Consider the following 24,708-nt stretch of genomic DNA (forward strand, 5'->3'; position numbering starts at 1 on the left):
CCAAGGCCCACAGCTGAGTGCTATAGCATCTGCCTTACACACAGATATTCCAAGGTTCAACCCCCAGCATCTCCAGGTCAGTCTGGGAAAAGACTCCCTGCCTCAAACCATGGAGAGCTGCTGCTGGTCGGTGTAAACAACACTGAGCTAGATGGTCTGACCATATACAAGGCAGCTTCTTATGTACTTTGGGAAACGGTCAGAGCATAGTGGTGGAGCATCTGCTTTCCACGCAAAAGGTCCAGTTCCCACCGTCTCTCCATTAAAAGGACCAGGAGGCAGCAGACGGAAATCCCTTTCTCTTCCCAAGACCCTGGAGAGCGGCCATGTGTCAGAGTAGCAAATACCAAGCAAGACGGGGCAGCGATGTGATCTGGTTGAATGGAGCTTCATGTGGCAACTCAGAATGAACCCTAGAGATCAGAGAAGGTGAAGCTCCCCACAAGCCCTGTTTTGACTCACATAGGAAAGTGGCATGCAGGGACTCACCTGGTCACCTTGCCTCGACACCACTGTCCCAGCGGTAACCTGATGCAGGGTCACTTTCCCATGCAAAAGGCAGGGGTCCTAAGTGGGTGAGAAAAGAGACACACACAGTCAAATTGAAAGCTGGAAAATCAAACGTGATGTGGAGAGGTAACAACATCCTGGCTAGTAAAGTTCCCAAGATGTCCTGGTTGCTCACTGTGGTGTGTGGACTTGGATTAAAAGAATCTATTTGTCATATATAAGAAGTGGGGGGAAACACCCACATTCAACATTCCTAGGCACTAAATTTTAATCTGGGGTTGTTGCAGACAGTGCCATTAAAAGCCATAGCAAATTGAGTAAGTTCTGGGTACTGGCTCAGATAGTGACAGGGAGTGATGCAGCACTGGGCACAAAGGCCCCGCTCCGTTCTCCTCACTGATGGCACACACAGCTGTGCTGAGATTCCACCACACATTGCTCTCCTGCTGTGACCCACACATTGGATCAGGCCATGACCCACTAGTGGGTACCAATCCACCAGTTGAAGACCAGTGCAAACTCCCTCTTATGCAGGCAAAAAAAACCCCACATCTGTGCAGAGACTGAGGTATCAGCAGGCCTAGAGAAAACCCCAGAGTTTGCAGGTAATACTTTAAAAAGTCATTGGGTAGGGGAAGAAGAAACGACTCAAAGCATGTCAGTGAGGACTGAGCATGCTCAGTGGCAAAGAATGCTGACTGTGTGTTGCTGGAGGAAGAGAAGGAATGGAGTATATTGGAAAAGGGCATGAAAAAGCTGAAACCCTGAACATTTTATTGCAGGTCATGTTTCTTACAAAGTTTCAAAAAAGTGATTGAAGGATGAAGCATGGCAAATCCTACATTTCTGGGAGGTTGAAAAGATCTTTTCCCCGCTTTGTTTAAATCATTACTAAAGCCACTTTTTGACAAAGCTCATTTCCCCATCCAGCAGAGGTTGGATAAACATTTTCTCCATGGCTGCACTCAGGACTGCCTTTCATTACAGTGTGGAATTATGCAAACCCAGTTTGGCCCTCCCCATGACTCACATCCAACTTCATCAAGGTTAAAAGGTCCATCTTGGCAGCTTCTAAGATGGCCTCAGACTGCTTTCTGGCACTGGGCTCCTGGGCTGAGAGATGGTCCTGTGAATAGTGGAAGATGGCCGAGGGCATTTCTGTCACCGTCACCGTCTTCTTCAAGATGGACTTAAAGAAGCAGAAACACCAGAGGTTAAATTTTCCATGCTGTGCTGAATACCACCTGGCACACTGTGGCCACATAAGCCAAAAACCCTGCATGGGACTTCTTAGCAACTGCTTCATTCCTTAACCTTCACTTCCCCCATTACATGTAAACCCCAAAAAGAATGCTTAATGTAGGGCTGCCATATGTCCGGATTTTCCCGGACATTACCAGGAATTGATATCTGGGGGGAATTTCTGAAGGGTGGCACTTTGTCCTGAGTCTTAGCAACTTTCATGATGTCCTGGTTTTTACTTTTTGAAATACAGTGGTACCTTGGTTCCCAAATGCCTTGGTTCTCAAACACCTTGGTTCTCAAACACCGAAAACCCAGAAGTACGTGTTCCAGTTTTCGAATGTTTTTCAGAAGCCGAACATCTGATGCAGCTGTCAGCTATTGTTTCTGGGGTCCCTGCACCATTCAGAAGCCGTGCCTTGGTTTTCAAACATTTCAGAAGTTGAACTGACTTCCAGAACGGATTAAGATCAAGAACCAAGGTACCACTGTATGGTGACCCTACTTAATGGCAAAAGGATTCAATCTTTCTTTCACTCAATCCAATTCAAGAGGCAATAATAATAATAATAATAATTTATTATTTATACCCTGCCCATCTGGCTGGGTTTCCCCAGCCACTCTGGGCGGCTTCCAACTGAATATTAAAAACAGTACAGCATCAAACATTAAAAACTTTCCTAAAGAGGGCCGCCTTCAGTTGTCTTTTAAAAGTAGAATAGTTGTTTATTGCTTCAGCAATTTCTCACCAAACATTGTGAAGGCCACATAGGGACTGGCTCTTTCCAGTCAGAGCAAAAACAGAGGGCAGCTTAATGGGTATGCTATTGTTATGGCTGCGTGATTTACTGATATATCGTCCAAAACCGGTTTTAATTCCATACCGTGATATCAGTTTCATAATTTTTGACCTGGCAATATATTGTGAATCATGATATGTGTGTGTGCTATGCAAAAATCATGATGCAGGAAAAACTGTAAAGCTAGTCAATGCCTCTACAGGAGGAGGAGCAGCAGGAAGGCTCAGAAAATCTACCTTGCATGTGACACTGCTGGAAAGCACTTCTGAAGAGGAGGAAGAAGAGGCAACTCTGGCTCTCTCGTAGGCCATGTCCAAGTCCAGCTTGCTGCTAGTCAAGCTTCCTGCAGAGGGAAGATGGAGGGAAGACATCACCCTCTACAGCAGTGGTTCCCAAACTTTTTCTGGCCACAACCCCCTAGATCCCATAGACCCATCCCCAGTGCCCCATACCCTGTTCAGTGCCCCCTGCCTCTTAGTGCCCCCTAGGTAAACCCACTACCACCCAGGGGCAGTACTGCCCACTTTGGGAACTCTGGCTCTACAGAATCTTGGCCCACCCTGTTAAAGGCTGTGACAGTGGTTTTAGGATCAATTTGGTCTCAGAAGAGAGGCCCACATTGGCCCTGCCCACCATGACATTGGGTTCACTTCAGCACATATGGCAGATCAGTGATAAGGTGGTCATGTTCTGGGATGAAGTATTCAAATAACTGGGCAGAACGTGGTAAAAGGTCCAGAGTTGGCAGCACTTAATCTTAACCAAGGAGACAATATGAAACTTCATTGTAAGCATTGTACTGACCATCTATTATGAACAGCCAGGCTACTGATAGCCAATTATTGTAAATCCTTAGAGGGTGAAGCATTGACTGCAAGGTATATATATTTAAAAATCTGGCAATTAGCGCTGATAGAAAAATTAACCACTAAACTGAAAATAGCAAGGGATGAAACTAAAAGGCACATTGTTTGTGAACTGGTAGATTTTTATTATGCTCATTGCAAAAAAGGAGAAGGTGGGGCTCCTACGCACTGCAAAGGTCTTTGGTTGCTGTGATTCTATGTGGGAACTGGAACTGCCATGAACCTAGAAATGTGACAAATTAAGCAATTTGAACTCCTATACAAGCCAACCTCAAAAATGTGTATATTTTGTTCTATACTGTATCTTGTTGCTTAGTATGACAAAATAGTAAAATCTTAATTCTTTAAAAGGAAGTGAACTTAGGGGGCATTCAGTGCCATGGTGAAGCTCCCCACACCCACTGTTTCCCCCTCAATGGTTCACACTCACCTTCAGAATATCCAGAGGATGATGTCAAGGACAAGCTCCTTTTGAGAGGGTTCTCAGATATGGAAGGCCTCCCTGCATCTGCAATACAGAACACAACAACAGACAATATAGTAACAAGTTGCTTTTTGCCCGGCTTCCATGGTCAGCTGTGTGGGCTTGATGCGCAGGTGCACTGAGGAAAGGGAGGGAACTAAGAGTCACATGCGGAGCCCCTGCCAAAGCACAGTTCTCGGAAGGTGCCCGATGATGCCTATCCTTGGCTCCACCCTTCCCTAGTCTATGGCAGAAGCACACTCCCAGGGCCTGCTCCTAACAGGATGGTTTTAACTGCTACCACTGAGGAATTGGAACATTTTTCAGCCTGAGGGTCATATTACCTTCTGGGGAAAACTTCTGAGGGCTACATGCCAGCAGTGGGTAGGGCCAGAGACAAAGTGGGCAGAACAACAACTGTCAATTTTACCTTTTTATAGTAGGCTAGTTTCTACACACACAATCTGTTCTCTAGCCAGGCAAACAAGAGGCATTATCAGAGCCAGGAGTGCCAGCTTAGCCATGTGACTGTGGGTACCCGAGGCTGTGGGTGCCACACAGCATGCATGACCCTGGCACTGAAATTTGTGGGTGTTCAGCCCCGTCATGGGGAAATTTGTGGGTGCTCTGGCAACCAAGGCCCCAGGAAGTTGGCACTTTATCATCAGAGCTCAAGGACACATTGCAGCTCAAGGAGGGCATGAAGGAAGGCTGGTGAAGAGGGGTGGCATGAGGGGAGGAGCCTGACCTGAAGAGAGTCCTGAGGGGCAGATAAAGAGGCTTGAATGGCCCCAGGCCCCAAGCCTAAGGTTCCACACCCCCAGTTAAGAAAGGAGTATTTGCTGAAAACAGAGCTGAAAAACCATGTCCCTCAAGGTTGTTCCCAAGAGCAATTCCCACTTAGATAATCCTTACCCGTCTCTACAGAACCTGTTTTCTCCAGCTTCTCCACCCGGTCCTCCTCCGACAGATTGGACACCTGCCTCTTCACTGCTCTGCCAGCATTTGCACCAGAGGTCACACTCGCAACTGACACCAGTGGGATGGCCTGGCTCTCCTATTAGGGGCAGAATGCAGAGACCCAAGAAGGTACCATTCAGATCAGGAAGCATCACAGTCCAAGAGCTTAGGGATAGAGCACCTGCTTTGCATGCAGAAGGTTCCAAGCTCAATCCCTGGAGAGAGACTCCAGGTCTGAAACACCATACAGCTGCTGCTCCTGGTGGTCAGTATAGACATTATTGCACCTAACGGAATCTTGTGCTGTGTTCCTAAACTCAATGCTACTACTGAAAACTATTATGGAAAATGTATCTCCTCATCTCACATCAGTAGGATGTCCCACAGGCGTTGATGGCCTGTGCTCAGAGGAATGGGTGTCTACATCACTCTCTGGGCTAAGCAGCAGATTCAGCCAAAGCTACTGTAACACAAATTGGGGGGGTGGGAGTCTCTCATGGGCCAGGGTCCCTTGGAGGTAATCTGCTTGCTGGTGATGCAGGGGGAACCACAGCCTTCTCTCTCTCTCTCTCTCTCTCTCTCTCTCTCTCTCTCTCTCCCCCTCCCCTGCCCTGCCCAATTTGCTGCCAGGGGAAGAGGCAAATCATTCTTGCCAGGGGTCTGAAATGATTGCTTGAAGTGGAGCTTTTCTCCACTTGCATAAAACTAGGCCAAGGAGGGGAGGACATGCAGAAGGTATGCCACCCCTGGATTAAAGGAATATAGGAGTCATCATGGGCTCTGTAGCTCACTAATGGAAGAAAATGGCTCATTAACACTTCCTATGACACCTTTTTCCTAGCACAAGTCTCTACATTGGTTTGTTGCTTGCATTTGAGTTTCACCCCCAGTGAGTTGGGAAATGTAAGGGGGGACATGACCGGCATTTCCTAAAAGCACATGTCATGTGAAATGTAAAGTTGCATTCTTCCTTAGGATGCCAGAACCTGGCATCATCAGACAATGAAATTGTTTGGTAGCAGGTTCTGGATGGACAAGACAAAGGACTTATTCACACAAGGAAGAATTAAGAATTAAGAATTAAGGCCTTTGGCTTGGAGCCAGTTTGATTCCCTCCCCCCCCCCCTCACTCTCTTTTTTCCCCTTCTTTTCCTTCTCCTCCTGCGATGAGGCTACATTTTAATATTTTAATGTTCCATTATTTTAATTGTTGTGTTTTATTTTTGTTTTTAAGTTTGTAATCATTCATCTTGTTTTTATTATTGCTTGTAAGCCGCTCTGAGCCCGGCCTTGGCTGGGGAGGGCGGGGTATAAATAAAAAATTATTATTATTATTATTATTATTATTATTATTATTATCATCTATGGAACTCACAGCCACAAGAATTCAAGATGATCATGGGCTTGAGGACCAAGAAAAATTCATGTAGTATTCAGTTGCCAGGGTGCAAAACTGAGAATGGCTGTTGCTTTCCTGCACTGCTTGTGGACTTCTCAGAGGCTTCCTGCTGACCATTGCAGGAAGTAGAATGCTGGATGAGCTGCAACATTGTTCTGATCCAGCAAGGCTCTTCTTATTTCCTTAACATCCTCTGGGTGGTGGTGATGATACTATTTCATCCCCATAAAAGCTTTGTGAAGTAGACTAGGTAGAGAAATAAGGTCTTCAGGGTCACACAGTGATTAGAACCCAAGTCTCTTCCACCTGAGTCCAACACTAATTCTAAGAACAGGTTCCAAGTTTGCATCTTATCCTCCCCACCCACCCCTAGCCCTGACTTTCTTTTTGCATTGTGTATTTTAAAATGCAAGTTTGTGGGCAGGCACAGTCTTGACTGCACTTATTTTAGGCAAGTTCTTTCAGGAGCTGGTTTGACATAAAAATGCTTTAAACAAACAAATAACAACCACTGAATCATGCTGGGTCTCAGTACAAAAAATGAGACTAAGCTGGTGTTTGGCTAACTGGAAGTATATTATTCTCTTTGCTTCTAAATGAGCAGTCTTCACTTACAGAGCTGAAGAGTTCAGTTGTCAGTCCAAGGTAGTTGTGCAATGCCAGGAAGGTCACTCTTTGGAGCCTCACCATGATTATCTAAGAGCAGGAGGATCAGGTACAGACAAATGGTTAGCCACACCTGGACTCAAGGAGAACCCTGACTATAGTTAGGTTCAAAGTCTGTTCCTGGAGAGAGGAATTGAGATGGATGCTCAGAAGAGCACAGGGACATTTTCATATCTCACCTCCCTGCCCCCAAGAGGAAAAGGGGATAGAACTTCCCAAGGAACTTGCCATACTTTTCCGTGTATAAGACGATAGTTTTTTACTTTAAAATAATCTTCAGAATTGGGGCTCGTCTTATACACAGATAGTGCAGAGTGGGGACGGGTGAATGGTTGCAGCCATGAGCAGGAGGTTGTCAGCGGCAATTGGGTGGATGATTTGTGGCTGCGGCAAGGGCTGCTTTGGATAGGCTGCTGCTTTGGCAATTGGGTTGGTGATTGGTGGCTGCAGCAAGGGCTGCTGTGGATTGGCTTCTGCTGTGGCAATTGTGCATTGTGTTTGCCGGCTGTTGGTGGCGATCGGGCAGACCCTTAGCGTGCAACTCTGTACAACCCTCCCCCCCAAAGCCTCAACAACTCTGGGCAACCCTCCCCCCCCCCGCAAAGTTGAACAACTCTGGGCCATCTCCCCCCATTTTCTTAAATTGGAGTCCCCAAAAACAGGGGGTGTCTTATACATGGGGGCATCTTATACACAGAAAAATACAGTACATCTTTGTGTCGTTGCCTCCAATCTGGACGCTTATGGCAGACACCCTGCCTCACTCTCAGGCCATTTCCACACCCATTGTTCTAAAGCAGGTGTGGAAAACTTGTGGCCCTTCAAATGTTAGTACAGTACAATTCCCATCACCCCTAGCTATTGGCTATGTTTGCTGGGGTTGATGAGAGCAGCAATTAAGCAACAATGATGGGAAGGCCAAAGATTCCCCATACCTGCCTTAAAGCTAAGAGGACTCCCTCCCGTAACAGCACCATCCTCACCTGTACAACTCTAACAAGGGTCTCAGGATATTTCTGGAAGACGTCCTGGAATGCATTGGCTGGGAGGCGCAAGATCGTCGAAGGCATCGCCGCCCGAGCAGAAACTGTTTTATATGGGGCAGGATGACCCTAACAAGCAAGACATTTCATATAAAAGTTTATGCCTTGCCCTTCCAGGAATTTGAGAGAACTCTAATTAAAATGAAGTATTCCCTTAACGAGTAATCCACTTAGCACTTTGGTAAATCTGGGAAACAGGTTCAGTACCATTTAAATCAAATGTTAACAATAAATATTTATGCAGTAATTTTGTATTTTTATTTATTGCAAAAATGTACATGCTGCTTAATTGTAAATAAAACATTTACAAATAACATAAAATATACATTACAATTATTGACAAAAAGGAAATACAGTGGAACCTCTATTTGCGACCATAATCCATTCTGGAGGTCTGTCCAGAGGTCAAAACGGGTCACTGGGAGAGGCGCCGTTGTGCGCAGGTGGCGATTGCCCGCTTCTGTGCATGTGTGAACGGCAATCGCCACTCCTGCGCATGCGCAAACTGCAATCAGTCCAGTGCAACTGGACTTAATGGTCAGAGTTCCCTTTACCTTTAATTGTTGTTATCATAATTATCATTATTGAAGGGGAGGGGTCGTAGCTCAGTGGTACAGGTTCTGTTTTGCATGCAGAAGGTCCCAGGTTCAATCCCCAATGGGATCTCCAGGTAGGGCTGGGAAATGCCCTTGCCTGAAACTCTAGAGGGCTGCCACCAGTCCATGTGGAGGTTATGTATCGAGGAATGGATTTTGAGAGCTGGTGTTGTGCAATGGTCAGAGTGTCAGAATAGGACCTGGGAGATACAGGGCTGTTGTGGGGATTAAATGAGGAGGGAGAGAACCACGTGTACCACCTTGAGATTCTTGGAGGGAAAAGATGGGATATAAATGCCATAAAGAAACAAACAAACTTTTTAAATAGTTTGTTTTCTTGTGTATGTTAAATTAAGGAAGTTTTAGTGCCCCCAGTGGAATTGTTATCATGTATTTTAATTGATACCATAGATTATTTTTTTAAAAAAAACCTGCTTAGAAGCCATTTTGGTATATAAACAGTATATAAATTAATAAGGAACAGAATAACAATACAAATAATAGCAACATCCCTTCCCCAACCCAAAAACTGTAATCAGTGGGCACTACTTGAAAGCAATCCCCTGAATCCCCTAGCATCACACCCCACACCAAGAAAAATACTCTCTTCACAGTACATTCTTCCTACAGCTAGTGGAGGGAAACAAAAAGTAATCCAGCTGAGTAATCCTGCTCAGCTCCCAACTGACTGATCGATTCTTAATTACAGAAGGTTTTTTGTTGTTGTTTTAAAAGCACAACCCAGGGCAGGAACTTGGGAGGCTTAGTTTTTAAGCCCTGCTGGCAGCTCCAAAGGGAGAAGCAGGCGAAAGACTCTGGCTTGCAGAGGGCTGCTTAGAGTAATGAACTTATCTTAAACACACCAGGCAGACATTTGGGCTATGTGATGTAGTCTGGAAGAGCATCACTTGCCTATGGTGAGTACAGGCTTGCTTTGTGGCAAATTTATGAGGGGAAAATGCAAACAATTAAAGAAACTGGGTACATGTTCTCCCTTTCAAGTCGAAAAGGAGCCACGAATGACCCAATGACTACATCTAGGCAAGAAAAACATTCAGCTGTCTAACATTTTTTGCAAATTAACACACAAAGTCAAAATAAACCTCCTAAGTGATCTAGGAGGAGGAGGAAGAAGAAGAAGAAAAAAAGGGGGGATTCTACAAGCCTAAAGTTCACTCACAAACACACCCCTCTCTAGTCTCCATGCAAGCAAATGAAAAGCATGATCAGGCAAAGGCACTCAAGGGGAGGGTAACACAAGAAACAGTCCCCAGAACCAGAGATATTTAGAAGGCCATGTTCACCTCCTGGGCCTATAGTTCCCCACCTTTGTATCAAAGGATAAAGATATCCAAGAGCCAGAGTCATGGGCTTTGGCTTACCGTGATGACATCCAATATGCTGAGGAGGCTGTGGACACTGTCTCCCGCCAAGACTTCTTTGACCACCACCTCTGTGCCATCCTATTGTGGGGGGGTGGGGAGAATAATGAGACCACATTTCAGCTACACAATTACAAGCTAAGTTCAAAGACCTCTGTGTGTGTCTCTGTGAGTGACTGGCCTTGAAAAGCAAGTAATAAAAAAGCAGAAGAAATAAGGCAGACACAAACTCTGTGTCTGAGGCAACTTTCAACACAAAGCTCAGCTTGGCATACGCTTATGGGACTGGCTCCCACCACCCACACTCTGCAGGATCTAGGAGGCATAACCACCACCCCAAGGATGGGAAGACGCCTCATTCTTATTAGTCTTTGCCAAAAGCTATATAATGAAGGTGTAAGGTACATCTCTGTGGGAAGGCTGCCACAGAGAATACCCTCTTGCAGGCCAAAACTAAAGAGCAACTAAGGGAGTAATCTCTGTTGATCTTATCACCCGAGAGGGTCTGTAGGGAAGAAGGCATCCTTTTAGGTATTTGGGGCCTGAGTCATTTAGGGCTTTAATCACTAACCTACATACCTTGAATTGGGCCTAGAAATGAACTAGCAACCAGTGCAGCTGGTTTTAAAACCCTTTTAAAACAAGGGTTATATGAGATTTAAACCAAGACAGGCAGAACTTTGGTAGCTACCGATCATACAGCCAGCGGGCCTCTCAACAGAAAAATTAGAAGTTTCTTTACACTAGGTCAGAGCATGCCTCCACCTGCCACAGCCCAGTAGTGTGTACTCTGACTCTGCCAAGCAAAGAGGGGACTTTGTTATTATTTGCTCCTTATCTTATATGCTTTACTGCTTGCTACTATGTTAACTGGCAGTTTGGCCATGTATGTTGATGACCTGTCAGCTATCCTTACACTTTCTTGGATGCAGACTTCCAGCTTTCCATCCTGCACCACGTAGATGCTGTTGTCCAGCTGCCCCGGGCGGAAGATGTACTCCCCTTCGTGCAGCTGGACAAAAACCATATGCTTGCAGAGCTCCAGGAAGAGAGGCTTCTCAAAGTGGCCAAGGACCCTGCAGGGAAAAAGATGAGAAGGAGCTTGCGCACCAGACATCCTGCTCCTGGCCTAAAACAGCAATGAGTCCATAGAGGGGGAAACTCACTGCTACAGGAGGTTGCCGCAGCTGCTACTTTGAAAGTACAGGTGGTGACCATTTTGCATGTGTTTTGATTGGCGAGTGACGGCCAATGCGTGCACTATTTTTAACCCCCAGAAGGGGGCAGGGACAGTACAGGGCAGGGAAGGGTGGGGCAGGCTTGCACATGCTTTGCCAACATGTGTGATGACCCAAATCGCAACCCCTGTGCAAACAGAGAATTGCCTGTAACAGGGGCAACAGCAGAAGGATTCACCAGCGGACTCTATTAGTCTAAGTTAGAGAGCAACCCAAAGCCTATTTTTAGAAGGAGAAAACCAAATGCAAGGGGTTAAGATGCAGACATTGCTGCCACTGTGCCTCACTAATGAACTTCTTAGAGGGGCTGGCCTGCTCATTGCTAGTAAGCATGGCAAGCTGGTTAAATGGTCCCGGTGTGTCAATCCTTATTCTCCTCAAACTGAGGATATGTCAAATCCAATCTTTCTGCAAACTCTTTAATGGTAGGGAAGTTGCTTCTCTTCAGCCCCCACCAGCCCAGTTCTCTCATCACGTTTGCCTTTACCTGACATTTTTAAGCATGTAAAGGACTTCGGAGGGCAAGTGGGAATTCTTCACGTCAAACTCCGTTAAATCTGCCTCGAGCAGAGAGGGTGGAGGCTCCTTTGGCTGCAGGGTGGGGGACTCCTTCTTGAACCGCAGGATCCTATAGGGAATAAAGCAGAACTGGTTCACCTCACAACAAGGCCATCGGGGGAAAGAGGTCCCTGTTGAGGTCCCTTCATTTTCTTCCTCCCCATTTAAACTCACACAACCCACAGGTCCCTGCATCCCCCAATACCTCTTGGCCAAGGACAATACTTTGGCCCTCTTCCGCATCCGCTGCCGAGGGACAGTGTTTCCAACCAGAGAGTTTGGTAGAGTTGTAACCTGGAAAGGAAGAAAGGTTTCCTGAAGGAATGAGATCTCAACCCACAGAGGAACATACAGGAAAAAGGCAACCAAGCTGGGATTTTACCACGGGTTCTATTCAGTGTTAGTTTCAATAAATCTACCCTAAGTAGGTCTAACTAAGATCCATTCATTTTAATGTGTCTACCACAAGTAGAACTTAATTGGAGTCAACCCCAAGGCATTAGAGCCTCTGCTTGTCCCTGGTACAAATAAAGAAAGGACTGAAACAATGGTGGTAAGCAAAAAACAGAAAACAGGACATTTCCTTGATCTAAAGTTCCAGACAGAGAAATGCATGCAACTCAATTCTACTCAGAGTAGACTCACTAAAAGGAATGGACCTAACTGAGATATGCAAAACCTGGTCCAAGTTACAACAGAAAGAGGAAAAAGGAGATGGCAGAAAACTGCAGAAAGAAGAGATGGTGGAGCAAACTGGAAGAATGAACAAAGGAAGCTGCCAGACTACCGGTAGAGCTTGCTCAGTATTGTCTATACTGACTTGGCAACAACTCCCCAGGGTTTCGGGCAGGAAGTCTTATCCAAATCCTAGCTGGAGATGCCGCTAAGGATTGAACTGGGGCCTCATGCATGCAAGGTAGATGCTCTACCATGGAGGTACAGCCCTTCTTCAAAGAATGAGAAGCCCAGCGACGGAATGGTAAAAGTTTTATAGCTGTGATAATTCAAGAAATAACTCCCTGGTGAATGCTGTGGCTGCTGGTTGTTGTAATCCAAAACCTCTGGAGAGTACCAGGCTGACCAAGGTTGATTAAGGCATTATATTTGTAGTGTGTTTGATTTTGACATGTTCCTCCCAATGCTCTCTATCCATGGCTTTGGAGGCATAACTGAGTTTCCAGTATTAGAGGACATTTCTCCTTCATGTGTATTATTGATAGATGATATTTCAGCAGCATGTTGGCAAACCGTTACCTGCGAAGGGGGTCCTTTCACAACCAAGGGCATCTGCTTGGAACTGCAACAATGGCAAAACATTGAGCACCATCTATTGGAGTGCCATGTGTACTGCAAATGAAAGCAGGCTGCCATGGCAGATCTACTAACCTATTTTCCCAGGCTCATTCTGCCCTAATAAAAAAAGATCTACCAATAGAAACACTGATGTGGATTTCAGAAGCGCTTCATGGTTGACTGCTGAGCTCCCAGATTTAACAACTTGGGGGATTTAGTAGTTGAAGCAGCCGTCATTCCCTCTAGCTGCCAATTTGAGTTCCATCACATTCTGCATTCAGAGGGCCTGGGAACTCATGGGAATCCCGGGGATACATGTCTGTGCACGATCCTCCTGTATTCTCCCCTGTGCCACTGTATGTGTGCAATCAGATTAATAATGTTGCTGGTTACTTAGCAACTACAAACTCCCTCCCCTTCATAATTCTAAGAGTTCTCTGTGATGCTTTCCCTAGTTAAGTTACAAGGGCTGAACATAAACTCAAAAGACTCTCCCCACCCTCCTTTCAGAGGTGTCCTACAGAAAAGCACTTTACAGGGCTGGGTGCTAGACTGTTTGCAGAAGTATTATAGCAGAGTCAATGGAGAGCAAAGGGCAATTCACCAGGACAGCACACAGACACAAAGCCAATCTTTCAGCATTTTTTTACCTCTAGAAGAGATATGGGGCAGGGACAGAAACATGCATGATGAACCCAGCCAAGGCCAGCCCCATGTCAAGACAAGAGCATCATCAGTCTGAGCTTGCTGTTAGCCTCCAGCTGGTCACCAGCAACCTTACCTTGCGCATGATCTTGCGGCCGTAGAACATGACTTTGTCTCTCTTACGGAACCTGTACTGAGGCACATGTGGCTGAGGTTGCTCTGAAAGAGAGAAGGCTCATCATCCTGTAGTCCCTTTGTGAAGAGTGAGAGCCTAAAACACACAAGCACAGCTTGCCCACTTACCCCTGTACAGCTAAGCCACTGCCCTTGATGGAGAGAAATGTCAGGCCAATACACTCTAACCCCTCCCCCTGGGGCAGAATGTTGGGAGGCCCATTTATGTTTTGAGATGTTTGTAGGCTCCAACATTTGGGGGGGGGGGCTTCTGACAAGATGCCCTCAATAGACATCCTCCTCACCACGGTCATTACCGCCTATTTGCTTGCTTATTTCCTCTGGACCCAATCCATAAAACTGCCCAGATGGAGAGACCAAGGCACATGGAGGGTGCTGTTTCCTCGCTCTTGTCACCACCTACATGCTCAGAAAAGGGCAGGTAAACAGGTGCCATCAGCAAAGCAAAGAGGCAGGAGGGCTAGCATGGAGGAGTCATGAGCCAAGCTCCAGGTGCCCAATGAGGCCAGACCCTACCACCACATTTCCAGAGTTTATGATGAAAGCTCACTTCCAGGGCATGCTCCTAATAGGATGGTTTCTAATGCTACCACCAGAGGTATGAACTCCAAATCCCAGCAGCCCCAGCCAGGATGGCTAAGGGTCAGGGATGATGGGAGTTGTAGTTCAACAACATCTGGAGGGCTACAGGTTCCCCACCCCTATTTTTGATCTTAAAGGGAGAGTAGATAAGAAGACAAGAAAGTAAGTACTGTAGTAGTATGCTGTTTGCTTTTTTATGTTACCCCTATAGTAAGAATTCACAGCATGTTTTTGTTAGCTGCACATCTTGAATAAATAAAAAGCACTGGAGGGGAACACTGAAACCTCCTCTGGCCTGAAGAGAAGCTGGACTCAATCCCACACTTACTCAACAAGTGAGTGGTGGAGCTCCGTGCTTTATTGACATGCTCTTTTGAGCATTAATATGGGATCACACTGCACACGAACCCCCCAAATTCTATGACAGCACGTCAGCTCTCAACCAAAGTGATCCAACTTACTTGATTGCTTCACCTTCCTGTAAACAAAATACACAACGATCCCAATGAGCAGCAGGGCAACTGTTGCACCAATGATTATTCCAGTTAACTGTGGGAAGAAGAGACAAGGGGAGTCTTAGGCACTGACATTCTTCTCCACCTAAGCCCTTTCCTCAAGCCGTACTAGGAACACAACGTTTCTGGGGAGGAAAACATCTGTTGCAGCTGGCAAAGTCAACCAAACAACTAATTATTATTTGTTCCATTTATTTAAAGTGTGATTTCTAAACCATCCTTCATCAAGAGAGGTGCCAGGGTCATTTACACATCTGTCTTTCTAAAACATGGTGGATAACATTTTTCATCCAGAGGGTTACATTCCCTATTGGGCAACCTTCTGGGGATCAAATGCCAGTGACACGCGACACTTAGGCCATTATTGGATACAACCCTATATTTATTGTTTTGTCATCTTGAGTTTTGCGGTTCCCCTCTAAATACCATTTCATAACTGACTGTCAGAATTGACTGTGTTGTTGTGCTTTTGTGAGTGTGACAAGTTTCAGCCATCCTCCTCAGCCTTGAAACTGGAGGGCAGGGCAGGGATGTTGGTTTACTCAGGACAGGAAAAAAGAAGCACTCCTTCACACAGTGTGAAATTATGGCCTTCATAACCACAGGTTGCCAATTTGAGATAGCTTTAAGAGGGGACAGAGAATTTTTCCCTCCTCTCATAACACTATAACTCGTGGACATCCAATAAAGATGAATGTTAGGACATTCTGGGCAGATACAAGAAAGTACTTCTTTGTGCAATGTATAATTAAACTATGAAGTGTGCTCCTGCTGGAGGCAGCAACGGCCACAAACTTGGATGGCTTTAAAAAAGGCTTGGACAAATTCATGGAGGATAATTCTATCAATGGCTACTAGCCATGGTGGGTATGTTCTGAACACTGAACAGCAGAAGGTGAGATTGCTCTTTTCCTCAGGTCCTGCTTGTGGGATTTCCCACAGGCATCTGGCTGGCCACTGGAAGAACAGGATGTTGGACTAGACAGACCAATGGCCTATTCCGGCTGCAGACTCATGTAATGTTCTTAAGATTAGACATATTTAGCCAAGATGGTTGTGTGTCACCACCATGATCAGAAGCAGTATGCCTCTAAATATTTATGACTGGGGTACACTGCAGCAGGAGGGCACTGCTACCCATATGCTGCTTGCGGGCTTCCCACAGGCATCTGAACACCATGAGAATAGAATCCTGACCTAATGGGCCTTTGGTCTGATCCAGCAATTTTCTTAGGTTAGTTCTGAATGTGATTCAGGGGACTGTCCCTGACCCTGTGCTACATTTTGAAAGCCCCATTTTGAAGGCCGCACACAAGCCTCCTCTTGGTAGAATGTCATGACTTAAACGTTTTGAGTTGGCCACCAAGCCCAGTTACAATGTGGGCCACAAAAAAAAGAGTAAGTTATAACACTCCTCAGCTTTCCCACAAAAGAACTTCTGATTAGATTACCATAGTAAAGGCTGGTCTATTAGAGCAAATGAGGCACAGCCTCATGAATCTCTGTCTGCCCAGACAGCCCTCATGTGTCCTGCCTTCTTACTTACAACCAGTCCAGGGGATGGCACTGCCTATCTCATCCTCCTAAGTCTCAGTGTTGCCCTTTTATAACCAATTCAGAAGGACAAAACTAGAATTGACTGGTTCTGTGTCTCATTGGCTCTGGCTCCACCTACTATTGGGCTCCTTGCCTTCTGCTCTACCAGTTCCAATGAGCACCACCCACCACTACACCACTGAGGAGACACAAAAGCAACATAGCTACCTTAATATGTAAGATGGCATGAAAAATGGGGAGTGCAAGACACTGCATAAAAGAAATCTGAAGCCAGATCAAGACCCAGTTAAGCTCTTTGGTGCCTTTCAGAAGCATCCAAATTAAACAAACACACAGGCTCAAACGTTACCATAGTAGTCTGCATTCGATCTTGTACGAACTGAAGAACTTGCGTTCTTAGGTCTAAACTTGAGGAGTTGACCTAAAGGACAAGAACACCAAGGGTATAACACAGATTGAAGGCAACAGCTCCCCACCCCCCAGAGATGTGTCTAAATGAGAGTTTACAAAGCACATGTTGGCTGAGCTCTCTAGTTAAAGAGAACTAGAGCCATTCCCTGAGAGTAAAAGAATCCAAGTAGTTGGAAAATCAGACCCTGTGCTAATGCTTTCATAGTTGCTTTAATGTTGTGTTAGGGAGGGAGAGAAGGGAACCATCTGCCTTAAATGATGTTGTCCCCCTCTCATGCTGGAGCCAGGATGAAAAAAAAATAATGATGGTTGGTACTCAGCTGTCTTGGAGTTTAGAACAGTCACTGTGGTATTATTATTATGCTATGATCTATACCAAGGATGCCTCATCAAAAATGAATAAGTGATTGGATTCTGGAACAAGGAGGTCAGCGAGTTTAAGATGTTCTCTCCTTCCCTTCCAGCATGGAGACCTGGGACAAGGTCTAAATAGCTATTTTGGACCCACCCAAAGACTTGGTACAAATTAGCATGGTAAATACACACATTAACCCTCAATGTGTATAGTACTAAACACAGAGTGAATAGCTTCAAGTTGATCATCTAAAAGATGGCAAACAGCAGGTGGGGGGTGGGAGAAAAGCCTCAAGATTTTATATATCAGGATGTTTATTTAGAAACCAAATATTCCTCAAACAGTAACTTGGATCTAAAAGATAACACTCAGAAAACACACTCACACCATTAGGTTCATTCATTTGTATGTTTTATTATCATACAATATCACCTCTGTGCATGGCACTTTATTAAATGTGAGATATCAGGTCCCTGCCCTAAAGGGCTTACAAATCTGTAAAGTCACACAAAGAAGACAACAGAGGCAAGGGGAGAGGGGGAAAAGGAAGCAGCGTTGAACCAGGGAAGAATAGGCAATTATTCCAGTTACATGTATACGAGGGAAGGATAAGCAAATATTGAAGTTACATGCACTTAGGTTAAGCAAGCATAAGACATAGTATTTACTAGTAGGTAAATACCAAATTATTCACAGAAGAAGTGGGTTTTGAGGAGGAATATGAAAAAGGTAAGAGATTGGCCAGTCAGAGGCATTCTCAAAGACAATTCCAAAGAGCACTAAAGGGGCAAGTACAGTTTTTTGAGTAACATGAGTAAGCAAACCATCAGTAAGCAAAGTTATGAGTTCCACTTTCTTGGATGGCAAGACATTCTGGCCATCACACCAAGACAGTTAGAAAGCAAACTTCAGTTTTAGGTTCATATGTGATACACATCAGAAGCAGGTTCATACAGCCTAGGGGGAGCATTTTCAGTGTAAACAAAAGTAGTCCCTAACAGATGAAACATGGGACATTTGACATATTAAAATACAAGACCAAAAAGATTAGGACCATCTGAAAGGTGGGTGGAAGCAAGAGGGGAACAAGAACCAAAATAGGGGTATCAACAGTGGAACCAATAAGCAAGGGATGGCGAAGCTGTGGCCCTCCAATTATGTTGGGCCTATTGCCCACATCATCCCTGACCACTGGCCATACTGATAGGGGCTAGTGGGAGTTAAGAGTTTAACAACATCTGGAGAACCACAGGTTCCCTATCCCTGCTCTAAGACACCTAGACAGCAGAAATGCCTCTGGACAGTATTCAAATGTGAGAATGGAAGACAGGGGTTACCCTCTATGCTCTCACAATGGTGAATGTGCAGCCAAGTGTGGGTGCCTCAGGATAAGTGATATAATTGCAAATGAATTGGTATATTAAGCAGTGTTATAGAAATAAACAACAACTCCCTGGGAAGTGACAACTTTCTGGCTGTATGAGATCCAAATTTCAACTAGAACACCAGCTTTCTTCTAACAGAGACCATACAAAGCCTTCAATGACGTTCACAAGCAAGGATTGAATGCAATATTCTCCCCAGGATCAAGTACTCTGAGTTGAACTACTCCACATTAGACCATCATGAAACATGGACGTTTATTTAGCAATCATGGCTAATGGCAGCTGATAGAGCCACCCTTTAAGGACCTAAGAGAATTATGAATCAGATCTAAAGTCCACAGAGACATGAAAAGCTTCCTTACACCAGGTCAGGCCATCTGTCCACCCAGCTCAGTAGTGCCTACACCAAGTGGCAACAGATCTCTGGGGTTTCAGACCAAAGGCTTTCTCAGCCTAACTAGAAATTCCAAGGATTGAACCTAAAACCTTCTGCATACAAACAACAAGGTTGTAACTAGCCACTCAGAGTGAACCCACTGAAATCAATATTAGTCATGCCCATCAATTTCAATTGAACCTATTCTGAACAGAAGCAATACTGTATTGGATATAACACACATTCTATAGCACCAAGTTAGGGCGCTTGCCTCCAGGAAAATCTTAAAGGAGGACCTGATGGCAACTTCCTTTCCTGCTTCTCTTCAATAACTTGCATTAAGTAGCACACAGCCTCTGAATTTGAAAACTGTATACAATAGTATAGTAAGCCTGCAACTTACATAAGAGTTGGTTCCAGCGATCTCGCCTAAAGCCAAAATTGTATACTGTTTTGGGTTCAATGGCAGGTGGGATTGTCAAAGTAATTTTTCGTGGAACCCCATGCTGAGACTGCCTGGTTGGCATTGATCCATAGCAGGGCCTTCTCTGTGGCAGTTCCCCATTTGTGGAATGCCCTCTGTGGTGAGGTGCATCTGTCTCCCTTGTAACTAACTTTCAGGAGGAGTTTAAAATATGTGCAAAAATGCCTATGGCTGAGTGATACTATGCCTGAATGATGTTATTCATAGCAACCCAAACACAACTAGTTCAGAGAGTGTTTTTAACTGTTTTTAGAATGTTTAATTGCTTATATAATAGGCTGATGTGTCTGTCACCGTGGACTCATTGAAAGGAAGGGAATGATATCTGCCTTTTAACATCATAGTTTTCAATTATCTTTTCAATGCTTTTAAACAGTCATTTTAAATGTTTTACTGGTAATAATATTGTTTTACTACAAACAAATATTGTGAAATAAGCAGGATATAAATGGAACAACAACAACGTAACTTCCATGAGTAGTGATCTCCCCTCACCTTTCAGCCAACACACACATGCACACTTTATCCCCACAACAACCCTGTGAGGTAGGCTAAAAGAGAACGACTGGCCAAAGGAAACCCAACTGAGCGGCTACGGCTGAGTGAGGATTTGAACGCAGATTTTCCCCGGTCCAACGCTCCTACATAACAACCACCACAACCTCGACGACGGCTGCCCCCCTCCGCTCTCTCAAGGGAGCCCTTTAAAGCCGTGCGGGTGCGGGGGGGGGGCGAGAAAGCCTGGGAAGGGAAACGAAGCGCGTACAAGGGCGCCGCGCTGAGGGAGGAGGCCACGTACCTGCGGAGGGGAGGAGCAGATGTCATCGCTCTCCATGGTGGGTCTCCACAGGCAGCCAAAGCAGCCTCCGGGGAGGGGAGAATGGAAAGGTGGAGGGTAAAAGGGGAGGAGGCGCTAACGGTTCTTTTCCCTGAGGAGAGAGCCCTGCGGGCGGGGGCGGTGTCAAGGGGCAAAGTTCACAGCGGAGGTCAAGTGGGGTTACTTCCGTTTGGGAGTTTTAACGTCATTTCCGTCCAGAAAGTTTCGTACTACACTTCAGTAGTTACCTTTCCCAAGCTTGTGCGCTCTCTGACATTTTTTGGACTACATTTCCCATCAGCCCAAGTAGAGCAGTCACGTTGGCCAATCAAAATGGCGATCATCCTTAAGGTTGTAATCCTTGTGCGTCCCCTCCTTCCTAGAAACCTCCAGGCCAAGACCCTTTTAAGTAAATGTTGACTCTGATTGGTCCCGAGCCTCCCCTCCAATAATCTGTCAGAGAATTGGACCTCCCCTCCGATCCCCTAATTGGCGAAATGAAAATATGGAAGACAGCGATTGGCTATGCGCTTATTAGCCAATGAGAACGAGCGGCATTGATGTGTGCCTGAGAGAAGGAGGAGTAGTGCTGTGAGGGAAAGTAGGCAAGAGATCAACGAGGGTCAGGTACTTTCATTTCTCCTTTGCAAGCACCTGCCTATCTATCCATGGGGCTGTTGAGCGAAGTGACGCGGGGCCTGGTGCGCGGCGCAGACCGCACGGCCGCCTGGACGAGCAAGCGGGGCCCGCGCACTTTCTACAAGAGCCGCGGCGCGCACCCCTTGGGCTACTTAACATGCAACCGGAAGTTTAAGCTGGTGCCGGAGAAGGTGCCGCGCCTGGTGGTGCCGGACCTGAACGGCTTCAAGCTGAAGCCTTACGTTTCCTACCGGGCCCCCGCCGGCAGTGAGCAGCCCCTCACGGCCCGCGCCCTCTTCCAGCAGACGGTCGCCTCCAAGATCGAGAAGGACGTCAAGGCCGGTACCTTCAGCCTGCAGCAGCTGGAGAAGTACGGCTTCGAGCCGACCCAGGAAGGCAAACTCTTTCAGCTCTTCCCCAAGAACTTCGTGCGCTAGGACGGCGTTGCAAGTGGAAGGAAAGCTGGTGAGAAGAGGGGGGGAGGACTTCCACACATTTATTAAGCAACAAAATGTTTAAGAAAAGTTTTTAAAAAAACTTGAAGTATTCACTCTTCGCAAAACATTTCAGCTCTTAAAAGGAACAAGACACCAAAGGATTGGAACTAAGTGGAAACTCTGGGGTATCTTCAAGAAGTTCCTGCTTTCTTTTCATTGATGCTTGAGTCATCTCAGAGGTCTGGACGAGCAAGCAAGGAATGTAGAAAGCCAGAAGAGCACCGCAGTTTTGCCAGCTGCTGTGTTGGAAAACAATAAGGGATACATCACACACATACCAAATCTTGTGGACACAGTCATGCAAGCAGAGCAGGAAGAATTTATGCAAGCCCCAAGTGTTGGTGGTTTTCGTTTTCGTTGTTTTTGGAAATGCTACTCAGCGGAACAATTTTACTGGATTGTTTGGAAGTTGACATGTATAGCTTGTGAATCTAGGCCTCCTATCATGGATAGATATTAAAGAGACTGAGGAAGCAGGCAGCAAACACTGATCATCTTTTTGTTTAAATAAAGAGTTTATAAAATGTGGAGGCTCATTCTCTTTCTCTGCACAAAATGGCTGTATAGGCTCTAAACATTTGTTTTGCTACATAGCAAATAAACATTCAACTAGGTAAGCTGCCTATTCAGGAAAGCCCTTCAAGGTATGTCTTCCTGACCACTGAATTGATTAAAGTGACACAATCTACTTAACAATGGGATAATCCTGCTCTAGAAGCAGTGTTCCTGAAAATAATTCTTGGGAGTCCATTATTATTGTTATGGGAGGACTTATTTTTAATGTGGAACATTGGCCTCACCAAATATAATTTATTATCATTTACAGTTAAAATACCAGAGCTATCTTATAGTAAGTAGACTGTTGAATGTAAATTAGAATTAAGGGGAGAACTGCAAAAAAACTATTCATTTTTAAAATATGTGGTATCAAAACTGATGCCCACTACAGTTGCAGTAATGCCAGCTACACCATTGGTTCATTGAGCAAAGTACAAGTCTCACACTAATAGCAGAATTAAGCCTGGCTTGCTGTGCATTGCTCCATTAGGGAGGAAAGGGCCAGTCTGCTTCTGCAGCAGCAAGGAACTACCGGTAGTTTGCAGGCTAATGCCTCACATGAGACATTGTCTGAAAGCACACAAGACTTTGGTGAGGGCCTGAAGAAGTGGAACTAAGTATGCCACCTTGGGTTTTATAATGGAATAAAGGCAATATGTAAATGCATAAAATAAAAATTATAGCATTAATTTGACTCTGGTTTGCCAGAAGCGGCTTAGTCATGCTGGACGCATGACCTGGAAGCTGTACGCCAGCTCCCTTGGCCAATAAAGTGAGATGAGCGCCACAACCCCAGAGTTGTCCGCAACTGGACCTAATGGTCAGGGGTCCCTTTACCTTTTAAGGCATCATGTGGTGTAGTGGCAAGCAACAATACAAACATATCCCCAACACCCACAGTAACTTAGGTCCTACACCCAAAGACTAAAAAAATGAACAATTGAAAGGTTGTAACCAACAAAAGACATCACTCCTTATTTTAAAAAGATCAAAAATATTTTTTTATTTTGTTTACAATACTGATGTGCGTATTTATACACAAACACCCTACATTGTAGCGTCTCAAATTACAAGTCTCCTTCAGCATGAATTTATGCAGCATTGAGGAACTTGCAAGGGCCATATCAGGGTTTCAGGCAAGTACCCCACTCTTAGCACTGATTGTTGCTGGTGTTGTTCACTTCTGTGATATGGAAATGCATGAGTAATTTGCATCCCTTTTCCCCTTAGCTTATGTGTTCCCAGTAACATTCAACCAAACCTGAAGCATAAAGCCAGAGTGATACTTTGCCTTTCCTGTGAGGGGGAGGTAGACAATAGAAGCATGAAACAAATGCTGCTCTGTATTTTAGCATTTCCCCTCCCTCCTCAAGTTCTTAACTGAGAAGAGTTCTCCATTTAGATGGCTACTGAACAATGAGGCAAGATAAGAGACACACACAGGCTGCCACTTATTTTCAGCTGGTGTCAAGAGTAAAGTAGCCTGGATGTGTTTACCCCAAGAGGGGCAAAGTAGTATGGAATAGCTTTCCTTGCTGCATAATAGATAGCAGGTCAAGTTTACTTCACTGGAAAAATAGGAGAGAATAGCTGATAGCATAACTTTTATTTGCTTATGCTCAGATCTCCTTGATCACATAGGGAGAGAGACCTTAACTAGGGTTGTGATACATCCAGAATTTCCCGGACATAGACGGTAATTGGCCATCAGTGTCCAGGAGGAAATCGCTTAAACACACGGGAAAATCAGACGTATGGCAACCCAGGTTGGCAGTGTTGTTTTTGGCAATTTCCCTTAAAAGTAGCTCAACAACTGGCCCGAAGAAAGCTCAACAACTTTTCTGTATGGATTCTCACTTTTTAAAATATGGAAACCCTACTTTAACCCCAAACTAAGAGGAACTGCTGTCTGTAGAATATATAATGGAATAAGAGAACTTCATCAGTGTAATAATCTTATTACTGCAGCAAGGAATAAAATGGATGGAGAAGGGAGAGAACACATCCCTGAAGTGTCTGAGGAGTCTTCAAAGCTCTCAGAGTGATGAAAGACTCCCAGGAATAAAGCTGGAAATCTGATATAGAAGAGGTGATAGGAACTCCATCAGGGCCTTCCGACCAAAAATCTATATCTGTCTTTCAAACCCTAGTACTAAAAAGGCCTGCTACTGAAAAAGGCAGGCATACCATAACTTTAATTAGCACAATGTTCAGGACAAAGTGGCAGTCTGGCTAGCCTCCCATTTCCAAACATGTAGGACATTATCATAAAAAGAACATGTTGCTAAGAGGCTGGTCTCTTTTTTGACTTTGACCAAATCTGTTTCACTGTGTGCTTTGGTTTCTGAACCTTTTTCATCGGTACGTGGTCCCAGCAGGTCAAAGCTACTTTCTTCTTGGATCGGCAAGCCAGGGGTTTGATCCTCTTCCTCCAACACCACATCAAAGGTGGCCGTAGGGGATTCATAAACTATCTTCAGGTTCTGGGCTTTGAGATCCACTCGCCTTGCTTCTTGCTCCATAGGAACTACAGGCATCACTGCAGATAGCTCCAGGGGGTTGCTCAGAGAAAGCCTTGACCAATCAGCTCCATAAGCCAAGGAATTATGCAAGATATAAGAGGAAAGAACAGTGCATTCCTCTTTGTTCTCCACTGAGGGACAAGAAAGGAAAGGA

At 45.2% G+C, this 24,708-nt stretch overlaps 2 protein-coding genes across 10 annotated transcripts in view; one reads left to right on the forward strand and one right to left on the reverse strand.

Annotated features, from left to right (window-relative positions):
* PNPLA7 (patatin like domain 7, lysophospholipase) overlaps positions 1–24,708 on the reverse strand; it is a 113,786-nt gene that overhangs the window by 80,208 nt on the left and 8,870 nt on the right. For 3 of the 9 annotated variants that reach the window (XM_083721156.1, XM_083721155.1, XM_083721154.1), the window contains exons 1-15: positions 20,321–20,505; positions 16,860–16,931; positions 14,900–14,987; positions 13,798–13,880; positions 11,929–12,017; positions 11,653–11,793; positions 10,844–11,003; positions 9,928–10,008; positions 7,890–8,018; positions 6,856–6,936; positions 4,797–4,938; positions 3,849–3,926; positions 2,789–2,895; positions 1,541–1,699; positions 490–567 (exon numbers count right to left, since the gene is read on the reverse strand). In XM_083721156.1, the coding sequence (XP_083577282.1) occupies positions 490–567; positions 1,541–1,699; positions 2,789–2,895; positions 3,849–3,926; positions 4,797–4,938; positions 6,856–6,936; positions 7,890–8,018; positions 9,928–10,008; positions 10,844–11,003; positions 11,653–11,793; positions 11,929–12,017; positions 13,798–13,880; positions 14,900–14,987; positions 16,860–16,931; positions 20,321–20,356 (1,524 nt within the window). In that variant the 5' untranslated portion in view covers positions 20,357–20,505. Of the gene's footprint in view, positions 1–489; positions 568–1,540; positions 1,700–2,788; positions 2,896–3,848; positions 3,927–4,796; positions 4,939–6,855; positions 6,937–7,889; positions 8,019–9,927; positions 10,009–10,843; positions 11,004–11,652; positions 11,794–11,928; positions 12,018–13,797; positions 13,881–14,899; positions 14,988–16,859; positions 16,932–20,320; positions 20,509–24,708 lie in introns of those variants that run through there. The other 6 variants (XM_083721159.1, XM_083721158.1, XM_083721161.1 and 3 more) reach the window with 4 other exon arrangements.
* Positions 20,571–22,002, forward strand: MRPL41 (mitochondrial ribosomal protein L41). Its single transcript, XM_083721260.1, has one exon. The coding sequence runs from the start codon at positions 21,007–21,009 to the stop codon at positions 21,412–21,414; it is 408 nt and encodes a 135-aa protein (XP_083577386.1). The 5' UTR covers positions 20,571–21,006; the 3' UTR covers positions 21,415–22,002.

The sequence above is a fragment of the Podarcis gaigeae genome (genome assembly GCF_964106915.1).
Source record: "Podarcis gaigeae genome assembly, chromosome: Z".
Classification (NCBI taxonomy): domain Eukaryota; kingdom Metazoa; phylum Chordata; class Lepidosauria; order Squamata; family Lacertidae; genus Podarcis; species Podarcis gaigeae.